Below are 14,722 nucleotides of genomic sequence, written 5' to 3' on the forward strand. Positions count from 1 at the left end.
CGGCCCAATCGATCGATGTGATCGAGGATCGTCAACTCAGTTCTGGCTGCAGGAACTGTTTTTTCTCGCGAGGCTTCAGACCAGGCGGCCAGGGAAGAGGCGGGCCCAGCTGGAGAGAAAGGAGGAGCGTGAGGTTGCCGCACGCTGCGTCCCCAGGAGGCTTTGCGTGCCCCTCGCTTCCTCCCGGATTCTCTGAGCGAGCGCGTGAACGGCTACCTGCGGAGGCCATGGCGCTTCACGTCCCCAAGGCCCCGGGCTTTGCCCAGATGCTCAAGGAAGGAGCGAAGGTAAGGCATGGAGGAAGAGGGAGTGAGGTAGGAGAGTTACCGTAGGGCTGCGGCGGCTGGAGCGAAGGAGAGGGGCCTGCTAACGGGCCGGGTGTGCTCCCCGGGCACAGCGGTCGGAGGAAAAGAAGATTCCAGAAAGGGAGGTGTTCTGGGAGGCGTGGGGAGTCTCGGCCACCGAGGCCCGCGGGCGTTTCCGTTCTTCCCCGACGTTGGGAATGGTCGAAGGGGCAGAGGCGGCGAGAGAGGGGTAAGGCCACAGAATTCGCGTACTATGCTTCCTAGCCGGGCAAGCGGAAAGTAGCTAGTGCATTTTCCTCCATCCCGAAAACGGGGTTTGATTTGGCTCTCCACCTGTAAAGGGTGTTTTGAGGGTGAAGTCGAATAACGTAGGTGAAATTGCTTTGGGAACGGCGAAGCCGATTGACACAGTTCAAGGTGTGGGTAATCCGAGGAAGAGGGACAAGGGCCAGTTGTTGACAGCTTTCCTTCAGATGAGGGATAGGGGGAGGGCTGCCCGGTTCTTTCGTAGTAGTTCGTTATGGTAGGAAAAACGTTACTCTGAATTCAAATGGGTTCTGGTCCCAACTTAGATTAGCTAGTTTGATGTAAAACCAACCCTCAGGTCTTGCTTTGCTCTTTAAATGAAGCAAAAGATGGTAGCTTTGAGGTGTAACTCTCTGGCTTACCGTGTTAAGTATACGGGACACCCTGGACTAATTAAAACTTTTTGTTTTGTGGTCAGACCGTGAACGTCATTTCAAGAACATAAGTTCTTTAAAATATCTCAGTATACTACTGATAAGTTTGTCTCTGTGTTCAAAGTGTTCCTTTATTTGTCCCCCAAATTTCCAATACTTAATTCAAGAAATATAGATCATTGTGGTTCAGTTTACAGTAACAGTGTTAGGGAACTAGGTTCTTGTTGGCAGAATACACTTGGGATAACACGAGTGTATCAAATATCAGGGTTTAATGTAAATACTAGTAAAATAGCTTTGCTGGTAATGACATTGACTCTTCTAAAAAGTGAGACTGAATTTTTCGTAGTTTTTATTCTTTTGAGACAAGTAAGGATAATTTCAAATACTGATGAAAGAAATAAAGAGTATTGTAAAAAAAAAAAAAAGATTCGATAGAAAGTACTGTAGTAGAGAATGACAGGAAGTACGAAAGTCTGCCTCCCCCTGAAAAAAATGAAGGGTCATGGGTAGATAGAACAATTAAGTAAGATGTTCAAGGAAGAACTCTTAGCTCAGTACTGAGTGATGAAAGGAAACAGCCAAGATTAAACAGGGCAGTGTTCCAGGCTGAGAAACTAGTAGGTACAAAGGCCCTAAGGATGAAATGAGTTTGACCTGTTAAAACAGAAAGGTGATGGGGTTGAACCTCATTAAGGGAAAGCAAGAATGGTGAGAGATGAATTTAGAGAAGCTGTAGGTAAGGACTAGAACATGTAGGACCTTGTAGACCTGAGGAGGGTTTTACATTTTATCGTAAGAGTGATGGGAAACCATTGATGGGATCCAATTTATGATCACATGGCTGTTCCTCAGAGAATGGGTGAGGGAAAAAGCCAGCGTGTAAGCAAGATCAGACTAAGTGCTATTGTAAGAGTTCAGCTCTCAACTCTGAAGACATTGCTTCTAAAGTAATGGTTATTAACATGATGCAGATCAATTCCTTTTATGAATATTATAAAAGCCACACCTTATGCTCTAGAATACAGCCATCTCATAGAACTAACTACCCATGATGATGGACATGTTCTATATCAGTTCTGTCTAGTACAGTATCCACTAGCCACATGTGGCTTGTGCAGTTGAGATACTGAATTTTTTTTCAAGCCACACTTGAACTGTGGCTAGTGCAATTGAGATGCTGAATTTTTTTTTTAAGATTTTATTTGTCAAAGAGAGTGCAAGTGTGAGCATAAGCAGGGGGAGCTGCAGGCAGAGGGAGAAGCGGGACCCTGGGATCATGACCTGAGCCAAAGGCAGATGCTTAACCGACTAAGCCACCCAGGCATCCCGAGAAACTGAATTTTTAATTTTAATTATTTAAATAACCACATGTGGTTAATGACTACTATGTTAGGCATAGCAACTCTAGAAAAATGTTCTCATGAACAAACAGGAGGCTCATGAAACCCATCTGAGGCCACAGGTAAATCCCAATTCTAAAAGAAGTCAGGTATAAAGTTTGAGAATTTTCATATTGTGAGGAATTCAGCAGTTTTTCAGTATGGATGCATTAGGATTGTGTTCCGATTCACAAAAGCATTCAGAAGTCTGTATACTAAACATTTGGGGGCAGGTATGTTAAGTGGAAATTCCCAACAAACAGAAGACTGCTGGCTTTATAATGCTCAGGTTCCTAACATAATAAAAGTATTCATACCATATTTTCAAATTGAGTCAAAAAGTAATGATAAACTGAAAAGGTATTTTTACCTGAAATACCTCATCTGCATTCACTGATCAATCACAGCATTCTTCCCTGCACTTTGACTACATTTGAAAAAAAAAATTATAGGCTTTATGTTTTGATGTGTAAGCAGGTACCTGTGGTCCCTAAAAATGTCACTTTATTCAGCCAGTGAGCAAATTTATGGATCATTTATGAATAGCAAGCACCATGCTTTCCTCACATAAGCCTTGCTTGATTATTATTTCAGCAGTCCTGTAGGTAGGTACTATTATTATTATACCCATTTTAAGATGAAGAAAATCCTTGTGTTTCACTGTTCTGTCTAATCAGAAGCGGGATTTGTTTTTGTTTTTTTTTACAGCATTTTTCCGGATTAGAAGAGGCTGTGTACAGGAACATACAGGCTTGCAAGGAGCTTGCCCAAACAACTCGTACAGCATATGGACCAAATGGTAATTTCCAGGTTCATGTTTTTAAAAGATACAGTGATAGAATTTTGTGTACTAGCTTCTTCACACTTATTCTGAGAATATTATACATAAAATGAGAGTATTAGCCACCATACAGAAGTAATTTCATAGTTTATTGCCACCAGTGTAGTGTTTTCAGTTTTTAACCAGCAACTCAGGTCTCTTTAGAAAAATAGGATTCAAAATGTTATTTTTTATCATAATTGAAAGGATAGAAAAATTATGGTGCTTTCACTATTGAGATGATACCTAATGTAAGGAAGAAAGTTCTCTTTTGCCTCCTACCATCAACTGAATGTAATTGGTACACATGTATGGAAAACAATAAAACTATACTTTTAAGTAGATTTTTTGGTCTTTATGTTAACGTAATTTACATTTATTGAACAAAAATATGAGAAGATAGACGTCCTCCCTAATAAACATTAGGAGGTTAGAAAGGACAGGAATAATATGGGGGTGCATTTAGGCTAATAGAGTTTTAAAGAGTAAATAATATGTGTCGAATTTTTATAGTTATTTTAAAAAATAGATACAAGCTTATATTTCTTGACTAGGTTTTCTTGGGTATTTGGAGAAAGATTTGAACGATAATGGATTTCTTTTTCTAACTTTTCTTTTTTTTTCAGGAATGAACAAAATGGTTATCAACCACCTGGAGAAGTTGTTTGTGACAAATGATGCAGCCACTATTTTAAGAGAGCTAGAAGTAAGTTATTTCTTTGAAATCAAGGAATGTTTTGGTGATGTCAAAAATTAAGTATATATTGACATAGAAAAAACGTCTTAGGACGATAAGGGACTCCCCCCTCCCCCAGCTTCAAAGTTTATTATATCAGTTTTCCTAATTATGGTGTCCTCTTTAGTTTTAACATCTTACCACTTAAATTTAAAAACCTCACAAGTTATTAATTTATGGAGGATTGGATGTGATAAAAGCATATTTGCTAATAATCATATCAAGTTGAGTATTTGTCTCATTTTTAGAGTAGGACACTGAAGTGAATTATTTCATAATGCAGAAATAGCTGATACATAAAACAGTGGTTTTAAAAAAAAAAAACTATTTTTTTGGCTTTGTGAAAATAAAACAGTTGGTGGCATTTAGCTTTGTTCACCTACAGTTTTGATGTTACAGAGTCTGTAGAATAGATAACTGCCGGCAAGGTTGTGAGAAAGGTCTGGCACCTGAACATCAGAGAGCCATTCCTCATCTAGCTGCTTTGTAGCTGAAAGATATTTTCAACTTCAAGGAATTTTCCTGAACTTAGCTCTTAAAGCATCAGAGCTTAATCTTTTTGAATGAAACTGTAGGTATGTTAACATTTCTCTACTTGCTTAAATAACAGTTTATTTTTAAAATAATATGGTGAACAAAACAAATTTAATTGCACAAGATGTTTATGGAAAGACTAGTCATTGTAAGTGTTAATGTTGGACACTAAGATGGACTCAGAAATTATTCAGGGATGGTGTGAATATTGCCTTAATAAAACCATAGCGACGGGGCAGCTGGGTGGCTCAGTCGGTTAAGCATCCAAGTCTTGATTTCAGCTCAGGTCTTGATCTCAGGGTCCAGGGATTGAGCCCTGCATTGGGCTCTCAGTTTAGCAGGGATTCTGCTTGGGGTTCTTTCCCTCTGCCCGCCTCCCATTGTGCATGCACACACGCTCCTGCTCTCTCTCTCTGAAATAAATCTTTAATTTATGCATGTAATAATTTTCTGAACCTTATGTGTGAAGTTGTATGTACTGGATAACTGACCATCGAAAGAAGATGCAGTTTTAAGAAGTTGTTTTCATTTGTAGTAATGCATTTGTGCTGATAGTCTCAGAGGGATTTGGATTGTCTTCTTGGGACCACGCTATAATATATAGCAGTATGACTGAATGGAGTTACCTAGCCCACGGGGAGATTGGAGTCTGTTAATTTAAGAAGGAATGGAAATGAAAAACTTAGTGTTGCTTTAAGGATCAAATGTTTTTGATATTTAAATTCAAAACCCTTCTACCAGGTACAGCATCCTGCTGCAAAAATGATTGTAATGGCCTCTCACATGCAAGAGCAAGAGGTTGGAGATGGCACGAACTTTGTTCTGGTATTTGCTGGAGCCCTTCTGGAACTAGCTGAGGAGCTTCTGAGAATTGGCCTGTCAGTTTCAGAGGCAAGTGTTCATTTTATAATGTACTCCTATTTAATTTGTGCCTATATATATATATACATACCGTAAGAATCATCATTGTAATAATAGTTAATATTGAGCGGTTTACTTGTGCCACTTCTTGGAGCACATGTGCCTTACGTGCAGTATCTTATCCTATTCTTACAAGAACTCTATGAGTATGGCCTATTAAAATTCTTATTTTATTTTAGATGAGGAAAGGGAAATTTAGAAAAATCTATAAGTGGCAGTTAGCATTCAAATTCGGGCCATCACAAAAGCTTGAACTCTTGGTTAGTAGGCTATGCCATTGATGCTATTCTGAAAGTATACTTTGTCATTATATTTGGAAAACAAATACCCGTATTCCTTGGGTTACCAAAATAAGCTATTTTTTAAGTCTTGTCAAAATTAAGTCTTTTGAAGAAATGTTTTTGCTCTTTATTTTTAAGGTCATAGAAGGTTACGAAATAGCCTGCAGAAAAGCCCATGAGATTCTTCCTGATTTAGTGTGTTGTTCTGCAAAAAATCTTCGAGATGTTGATGAAGTGTCATCTCTGCTTCATACCTCCATAATGAGTAAACAATATGGTAATGAAGTGTTTCTGGCCAAGCTTATTGCTCAGGCATGTGGTGAGTATATCAGTAAATGAAAAGCTCCAAAATTAAAATGTCTTAATGAGACTAAGATATTTTCTCTGTTGTTCCGATGTATCTTTTGATAATGTCTCATTTTCTTAACAGTGTCTATTTTTCCTGATTCCGGCCATTTCAATGTTGATAACATCAGAGTTTGTAAGATTCTGGTAAGTTTAGAAAATGCATCAGTGTTGTCTACATAGGTCAATTATATTTTGCAGAAAGGAAAAATGCGTTCATCCAAACCTAAATTTTACCCCAGGTTTTGAACATTTAGGACTTTGTGCCTTTTGAGGTATCATTTGTGACTTCTGATAGGTTAAATTTTAAAGGTGGTTGATATATTATCTCCTTGTAAAGTCCTCATCTCTCCATGACAACTTGAAGGTTGAGAATGGCGTATAAACAAAGTATCACATGTCTTACATTTTTCATATGTGTTGAATTAAAACAATAAACTTAGAAGCCAGTTTCAAATGAGATGAAGTTCTGTTGCTCTACAATAATAGAATTCACATCTTAATGTTAGTATTGAAATGAGGTTTTTTTTTTAATTTTGTGTTTCCTATAGTAAAATTTATAATTTCAGTTGTTTGCTTATATAAATATACCTGCTGTGTTATTTATATAGATGCTGTGCATTTTCTGACTCCATGCACTACCTCCTCCTCCCCCATTAAATTATAAGCTTGTACGATCAGAAACTTTGCTTTGTTCCCTCTTCTATCCCCAGTACTAACAGCTGTGCCTGCTACATTGGCACCAAGTATTTGGTGAGTGAGAGAATGAATGGCTCAGAGCAGTTGTTCTCGGTCTTTGCTTGCTCCCAGTGCCCTGAAGGCCCCCCGCCGCCTTCTTAACAGTGGCTCATTCTCAGAGTGATTTCTACCTCAAGCAGACTCGTGCTTTCCGCCCACCACCCCACTCCTTATTACCAGGAGTCAATTCCATGGTATATTTATTTAGAAACAGGTCTTTTTGGTACATGCAAAATAAACAACTGACCCCTGATGTTACTTTGAGGAGATCACGGATGACTTTCGTATTCAATCTTAGGGCTCTGGCATCTATTCTTCCTCGGTATTACATGGCATGGTTTTTAAGAAGGAAACCGAAGGTGATGTAACATCTGTCAAAAATGCGAAAATAGCAGTGTACTCCTGTCCTTTCGATGGCATGATAACTGAAACTAAGGTATGTAGACTTCAAAACCTTAAAATTAAAGGTAAATTTTTTGACACTGCCTTTTCAGATTAGTGTTTTATGATTCTTAAGTTTTTAGGTAGAGATTGCTCTACTGCATAATTATTGAAGATTGCAGGATTGTATTTCTTAAAATCAGATTCCTGTTCTTTTTTGGATACCTAATTCATATACTAAATTTGAAACATGAAATGGTAGCAGTATAGTTTATGTTCTAATATACAGCTCTTGACTCCTGTAAGTACTTGCTCAGCAAGTAAAATGCTCACGGAATAGGAGTGCTATGTGCTCTTCATTAGTATATTTAGAACTTGAGATCCTATAGCATTCTGAAACAAACATGCTAATATAATTTGAAAATAATAGGTTTGTTTTTAAAAATACATTGTTAGGAAGTTTGAAGTTCTTGTTTATAGGTCACTTCTGTCTTTGTCCCTGGAATTCTTAAAATCTGAGTTGATGGTTTTAAAAGTTTCACAGTTTGTAGATGGGCCAGGGGGAATCATTTTAGAAAAGTTTAGAAAAACTTCAAGAATCACAACGTGGTGATTTTGGTACACCAATTGACGTTTGTGAAAAGAAATGCCAAGACCACCTGCCCAATATATCTAAAATAACAGTGTTTCTCCCACTTTTCTACAAAGTGCCTGTCAGAGCAAAATGCATCAGTTTTAGGAGTTGGGGGGCTCTAGCAGTAAGCTGAGTTTTTATGAGTTTCATACACATTTTGTATTGTTTCACAATGCGTGTATAATTATTTTCCTATTTTTTTCGCCAAATCTTTATTCAGTAAAATATCACTCTATGACGTCGAACACCAAAGTGGTAAAATGGTTCTAAAGAGCATGCTTGCTTGTTTTGCTAGGGAACAGTATTGATAAAGACTGCTGAAGAATTGATGAATTTTAGTAAGGGAGAAGAAAATCTCATGGATGCACAAGTCAAAGCAATAGCTGATACCGGTGCGAATGTAATTGTAACAGGTGGCAAAGTGGCAGACATGGCTCTTCATTATGCAAACAAGTACAATATCATGTTGGTGAGGTGAGAGCTGCATTCTATTAACCTGTATTGTAAATAGCCTTTTGGTGGTGAAACACCAAACACCTTCAACACCCCATGAATTCATGACTTAAAAAAGGGCAAGTAGAAGATATTGGATCAAATAATAGCAGGACTTAACTTGATCTAGAGGGACAGGAAACACCTGTAAGAAAACTTACATTTATACTGAGAGCTGAAGGACCAATCAACATACGTTATTTGAAGAGGGAGGGGGGAAAAAGCATTCCAGGCAAAAGCTGCAGCTTGAGAGACCAAACTCAAGCCTGGTGCACATGGTCAGGGTATGGGATCTGGAACGTAACTTCTAATCCATAAACCCGTTTATGGGGCACAGGAGACAGCTTACCTACCCATTCCCACCCCTCCTAGCACCTGACCAAATACGCAGTGTAAATCTCTTCTCTTCCTTGGGGCTTACGCGATTACCCAGAGTGAAGCAGAAGGTTCCTATATACCAGGCCTGCCTTAGTGTTTTAGAACTATAATTCGTGACATTCTAGTGAGACTCGAACTCTCCCAATTCTAGAATAATGCCATCTACGTAGACCTATGTCTGGATTACATGTGCAGTCCAGACCTATTGAGCTTAAATTCAGAATCAAGAATGTGATTTGGGGACCAACGTACAGTTGCCTGTTTCATCTCTGCATTTTGTTATGGTATCTGATGGAATTTAAGTAAGGTCTTTGGGTTTTTTTAAAGGTTGAATTCAAAATGGGATCTCAGAAGGCTATGTAAAACAGTCGGTGCTACAGCTCTTCCTAGATTGGTATGTATTTTGGACAACATTAAAATGTAATTGAACCTATTTGAATTATTTTTATTATAACAGTCACTTTCTTTTAGACTCCTCCTGTTCTTGAAGAAATGGGACATTGTGACAATGTTTACCTCTCAGAAGTTGGAGACACACAGGTGGTGGTTTTTAAGCATGGTATGTAGAAATGGTCAAGTATGTTTATGTAAGTATGGGCTGTTCATTTGCTTGTATTCATATATTTAAATTTCTTGACAGAAAAGGAAGATGGTGCCATTTCTACCATAGTGCTTCGAGGCTCTACAGACAATCTGATGGATGATATAGAAAGGGCAGTAGATGATGGTGTTAATACTTTCAAAGTTCTCACAAGGGTCAGTATTAGCAGTACTTTTAATTTAGTAATTTGTAAGGTTTCAAACATAGTTGGCAGAGAACTTCAAAATGAACGGCTTATATAAAAGCAAAGTACCTTTTTTACTTAAAGCCAAAGTGTCCGTTGCTGATGAGTATGATAGTTTTCTGAAATGGTTATGCAAAAAAAATAAAAACCGCAAAGCAAGGCTTTTGACTTTAACTGCTGGAAAAAGTTAGTTCATGGTTTTTTATTTTAAATGTACCTTTAGTTTCTTAAGTATTATTCTTAGTGCTTTGTCTGTGGAAATGCAGGTAAGGTATTGTGTGCTGTTCCCATTCTTAACTTTGGTTCTCCCTTTTTATATACCAGACCCTAGGTACTATAAAGTAATTTGCCCAAGTCACTCCATTATTATAAAATTTGTAATTAGAATTTGTGTAACAATGCCTGATTAAAAGCTCTAGTGTGGTGGAGTACTGGAATCTGAGAAGATTAGAAAACTATAAACTGCTTCTTAGTAAATTTTTTTTTACTACATATTCTAGGATAAACGCCTTGTTCCTGGAGGTGGAGCAACAGAAATTGAGTTAGCCAAGCAGATCACATCATATGGAGAGGTACAGCTTTCTCTGTATAAATTGACTCTCGTCGTGTTCTTTGAATAAATAAAATAAAATACAGTGCTAAACACATTTTTGTTTTAGACATGTCCTGGACTTGAACAGTATGCCATTAAGAAGTTTGCTGAGGCATTTGAAGCTATTCCCCGGGCACTGGCAGAAAATTCTGGAGTTAAGGCCAATGAAGTCATCTCCAAACTTTATGCAGTACATCAAGAAGGAAATAAGAATGTTGGATTAGATATTGAGGTATTTGAAAAAACAAACACTATGAACTTATTTTGTGAATATAAAACATAAAAATGAAAGAGTAAGTTTAAAAAAGGGAAAGTCAGAAAATGTTCTGATCTGTAAGCAAATGATTTTCATAACAAAAGCTTTGATAGAGTTTGTCTGACATCGTTTCCCTTTAAATAACCTTTGTTTTATAGTGTGCGTAAGAGAGTACTTTCATCTGGCAACTTTCTACATAAGCCGTGTGTTTTTATTACTGAGCTAAACATTTTCACATTCAACAATTTAAAGTGAAAGAATGAAAATTGTTTTTGTGCTGACAGGCTGAAGTTCCTGCTGTAAAGGACATGTTGGAAGCTGGTATTCTAGACACTTACTTGGGAAAATACTGGGCTATCAAACTGGCTACGAATGCTGCCGTCACTGTGCTCAGAGTGGATCAGGTGAGTGACGAGAGATTTTGATCTTTAAAAGTACTGATTTTCATATGGATCAATAGTGTATTTTCATTGAGCTGGTTATTCTAGCCAAAGGCGTTTTCCTTTATTTTTCATCTTAGAGATGCTAAAGTGCCCCCAAAAAAGTTTGGGTTTTTTTTCTGTTACAGTTTTAAGTTGTGTTTAGTATATTTCAGCTAAAATAAATGAGTATCTTTTCAGTGAAAGAAGCCTTTGCTGTTTTTAAACTGGAATGGATAAAACAAGTTCACAGTTTTCAGGCGTTTCTTAGCCTGGGAACCCCTTTCTACAAATAACATGCAGACTCGGAGTTCACTGTGTCACGTGGAAGGCCCATGAATCCCTGAAGCACGGGCGTGCCACCAGCTTTAAGGAAAATGGAGCCTCTAGTCGTCCATGGAGTTGCTAGGACCTAGGTGCATAGGATTCTTTCTGCTATGACAAACTATGTTTTGAGGAACTAAAAAGTGTCAAAAATCATAATATTTTCTCGCAATTTTTTTGTAGGGGGTGGCAGGAAGGATACTGTGGCAAGGAGGAAAATGGTCAGGACTCTTCTAGGTTCAGATAATGAGCCTCAATTCAAAGGGGATTTTTCAAAAGGTGTTTTTTGAAATCCATTTTCCTTCAGAATTCTAGAACTGATTGTTAAGCAGTGAGTTATTTTTAAGTACTTAGTAGAAAGTGGTAATTGTGAGGGGCATGGTTATAAATCCATTAGGTGAAAATCATGCCAAATTAATATTCGGAGAAACAAGTTATAAGAAAATAATGGAGAGGAGATGAGACTTATTCTAAGCATAACAAGGACTGGTTATTGTTGATAATTATAGTAAAACATTCTATCTCAATAGAAATAACTTTCCTACTTTTGGTCCTTGAAATGACAAAAAATGGAACGATATCCAGTTTCAACTCACTGGAAATAAACAAATTAGATGTTCATGTCCTAGATTTATTAATAGGGTGTGTTTATATCAGTGTATCAGGTAGTTTCCAGTAGAATGTGGTTTTGGAGTTCTCAAATAGTGATAGTGCAGGCCGAAGAAAATGGTTTTTCTAAAAGTTATACTAAAAATAGAAGGGGACAGGAGAAGCTAAGTACATTGAAGCATGAGGTAAACTGGAATTCTAATAGTGGGAGTTCCTTAACTGAGGAACTTTTTGAATGTCAGTCATCCAACTGAGACAGTAATTGTAATAACACAAGTGCCTTGATCACAGAGGCAGTTCTCAATTTTGGTTTTAAACTGGGATGCCTGTTTTGTTTTATGGTAGAGCAGGATGTTGATTGTTGTGTGTCTCTGGACTTTTTCAAATATCTGAAGAACCCATCCACTATCAGTAACCCGTTTGTTACTATAATGAACTTGTACTCTTTTAAGATTGTTATTTTGTATAGTATACATTTGGGAGAGGGACTTACGAATCAAGTTTTAAGTATTGAATAACTTAGGGCTGGATTCATCTTTGTTCAGATGTTTATTTCACTCGTTCTGAAATTACAGTTCTCAAACCAACAGCATCAAGATCACCTAAGAAGGGCGCCTGGGTGGCTCAGTCGTTAAACGTCTGCCTTCGGCTCAGGTCATGATCCCAGGGTCCTGGGATCGAGTCCCACATCGGGCTCCCTGCTCAGTGGGAAGCCTGCTTCTCCCTCTCCCACTCCCACTCCCCCTGCTTGTGTTCCTGCTCTCGCTGTCTCTTGTCAAATAAGTAAATAAAATCTTAAAAAAAAAAAAATCACCTAAGAATTTGCTAAAAATATAAATAAATTCTCAGGGCCCCTAACAGGCCCACTGAATCAGAAACTCTGGGAGGAGGCCCAGCAGTCTATTTTAAATAAGCTTTCTGGTGATTGATGCCTACTAGTCTGAGAACTGTTCTGAGAATGTTTGGTTTTATCAAGCTACACTCAGGTTCTAAAACTGTACCTGATACCTTTAATTCAGCCTGAATTTAACCTCAATTAATGAAATGTTATATGAAGAATTTCAAGTTTAGATTTCCTGCAGAAGCTTCTGAAAAAAGGGGTGTTCAATCTATTGGTGGAAGTGGTAGTGAACATGTTTTACGGTTTGTGTTGCTTGAGGACACAAGCAAGACCCCTTGATGTTCTACAGAAGGATCTTAGTCCTATAAATTTGGGAAGCAATGAATACTATTTTCAGGTTAGAGATTCAGAATGTACATTAGAGTTTGAGAGTTCTACTTTGAGGAAAGCCAGCTAATTTAATTTAGATTCTTCCAAATTTGAGCCCAAAGCTGCCACTACCCCTCTTTTTTCTCCCAAATAAATCCTTTAAAAATGATAGATGGTTATACTTGGAACATACTTGGTGATTAATGCATTCTAGAAAAATTAGGGGCTTCTTGGCATGTTCTTTTAAGTTACCAGGAAACTCTACATATTTGGATAATTGTTTATGAATACGCACTTCCTGCCACTTGAATGGTTTCATTTACAGGTACTAGGAAATTTCAGGGTTGAACTTTCATATATATATTTAATTTATGTACCAACCACTTTAGATTATAATGGCAAAACTGGCAGGTGGACCTAAAGCTCCTAAACCACAAGGAAATTGGGATAAAGATGATTGGCAAGACAAACTTCATATATAAATAGCAAATCAGGTGCCAAACTGATTTATATTAGTAATGCATGCAGGTATTTTTCACATTTGGCTAGGGTTATTGAGTTACTGAAGTGCATGTCTTAGAATGCCCTTCACTAACGTGTTTGGATTTTGCTGCTGTTAATGTCCACAAGAGCCGTCAAAACATTGCTGGAAGCTAACAACTTTGTGATAGTGTCTCATATGCAGTACATAACAGATTGCTTATATTGAGAGGATTGCTTCATCTTGAATCAGTCTAGTAGAAAAATATTCTTTCTCTTCATTTTAAAGGTAGAGTTTATAAGTATATACTTGTTTTTGCTTTTCCAGATCATCATGGCAAAACCAGCCGGTGGGCCCAAACCTCCAAGTGGGAAGAAAGACTGGGATGATGACCAAAATGATTGACTGGCTTAGATTTTACTATAGGTGAAGACTACATTTGTAGTAGTAGTCTAGGAATTGCCTGATGTTTTCATATTTTCCTTAAATTAAGAAGTGTTTTGTGTTTATATCCTCAGCTGGATGATACAATAAACATGTTGTTGGTATCAAAGCCTCATTGTCTGATGAGCAGTGTTCTTGGATGTGAATGACCTGTTTGTCTCAACCTTGGTAATGAAATTAGCTGTGGGACCTCAGGCAAGCCACTTAATAAGAGGCCAGTTCCAATATATAGCTGGCCTGCTGCCCGTTTGGAACACAGCCATGCTCGTGTATTTACATACGGTCTATGGCTGCTTTCTATAAGGAAATGGCAGGGTAAAGGAGTAGTGATAGAGACTAAGTGGCCTACAAAGCCTAAAATATTTACTGTCTCCCTTTACAGGAAGTCCGTCTCCCAGATTGGATTTCAGTTTTTTCACAGCTCTGCTCTGGGAATTCTAAGACTTGAGAGGACCTGTTGTAGTACCAGTGAGTGATCTGTTAAATAGCTAACTTAAAATACAGTCCAGTAGTAGAATGTAAAGATATTTGTAATACAACTGAAAATCGATCTGGTACTAGAGATAAATTAAGCAAGTCAGTTTTTATAAAGTAGATCTTAATATATTAAGATCAGTAAGGAGTTTTGAAAAAACATGAAAGGTTAACTGATTTTATGGGACACAGGCTACTGTATGTGTTGGTTATGTAAGGTCTATGAGTAACACTGAAGTTTTATATTTAAAAATTAAAATTTATATTTTTGGTATTTGGAAAGAATTTCGGGAGCAGTACGACTGACTGGGACTTAGATAAAGTCAACAAGTGTTAAGAGTAATGGAAGTTTAAACAAACTTGGTATCTATTAAGGCTCTTAGGATTATAAGCAACTTGGCAGTGCTGGCTGGCTTGGGTAAAGACATTTTCTCTGGCATGCTAGCATTAAGGGGGACCTGGTATCAAATTACTTGAGAGTCTTGGGAGTATCTACCTTGG

The 14,722-nt window shown here is 37.7% G+C and overlaps 1 protein-coding gene across 2 annotated transcripts; it reads left to right on the plus strand.

Moving 5' to 3' along the window:
- Nucleotides 1–147: 147 nt before the first annotated feature.
- CCT8 (chaperonin containing TCP1 subunit 8) lies at nt 148–13,856 on the plus strand. Of its 2 annotated transcripts, none has more exons than XM_088024116.1 (15): nt 148–287; nt 3,076–3,166; nt 3,814–3,893; nt 5,199–5,348; nt 5,798–5,978; nt 6,090–6,151; nt 7,041–7,178; nt 8,053–8,231; nt 8,955–9,021; nt 9,099–9,186; nt 9,268–9,383; nt 9,913–9,984; nt 10,072–10,236; nt 10,545–10,664; nt 13,212–13,512. In XM_088024116.1, exons 1-15 carry the CDS (start codon nt 228–230, stop codon nt 13,302–13,304), a joined length of 1,662 nt encoding a protein of 553 aa, XP_087880242.1. In that variant the 5' UTR covers nt 148–227; the 3' UTR covers nt 13,305–13,512. The 2 variants fall into 2 exon arrangements, with proteins under 2 accessions (XP_087880242.1, XP_027971888.1); XM_028116087.2 differs by lacking the exon at nt 13,212–13,512 and adding an exon at nt 13,631–13,856 and having other exon boundaries at nt 149–287.
- The last annotated feature ends 866 nt before the right edge of the window (nt 13,857–14,722 follow it).

This window comes from Eumetopias jubatus, unplaced genomic scaffold (genome assembly GCF_037043125.1).
Source record: "Eumetopias jubatus isolate StellerSeaLion01/CBP00866 unplaced genomic scaffold, mEumJub1_p1.0 scaffold_1, whole genome shotgun sequence".
NCBI lineage: Eukaryota > Metazoa > Chordata > Mammalia > Carnivora > Otariidae > Eumetopias > Eumetopias jubatus.

Coding starts and splice junctions, on each gene's coding strand:
- CCT8 (XM_088024116.1), top strand. CDS start 228: ATGGCGCTTCACGTCCCCAAGGCCCCGGGCTTTGCCCAGATGCTCAAG. Junction 288..3,075: donor TGCTCAAGGAAGGAGCGAAG/GTAAGGCATGGA, acceptor TTTTTTTTACAG/CATTTTTCCGGATTAGAAGA. Junction 3,167..3,813: donor TACAGCATATGGACCAAATG/GTAATTTCCAGG, acceptor TTTTTTTTTCAG/GAATGAACAAAATGGTTATC.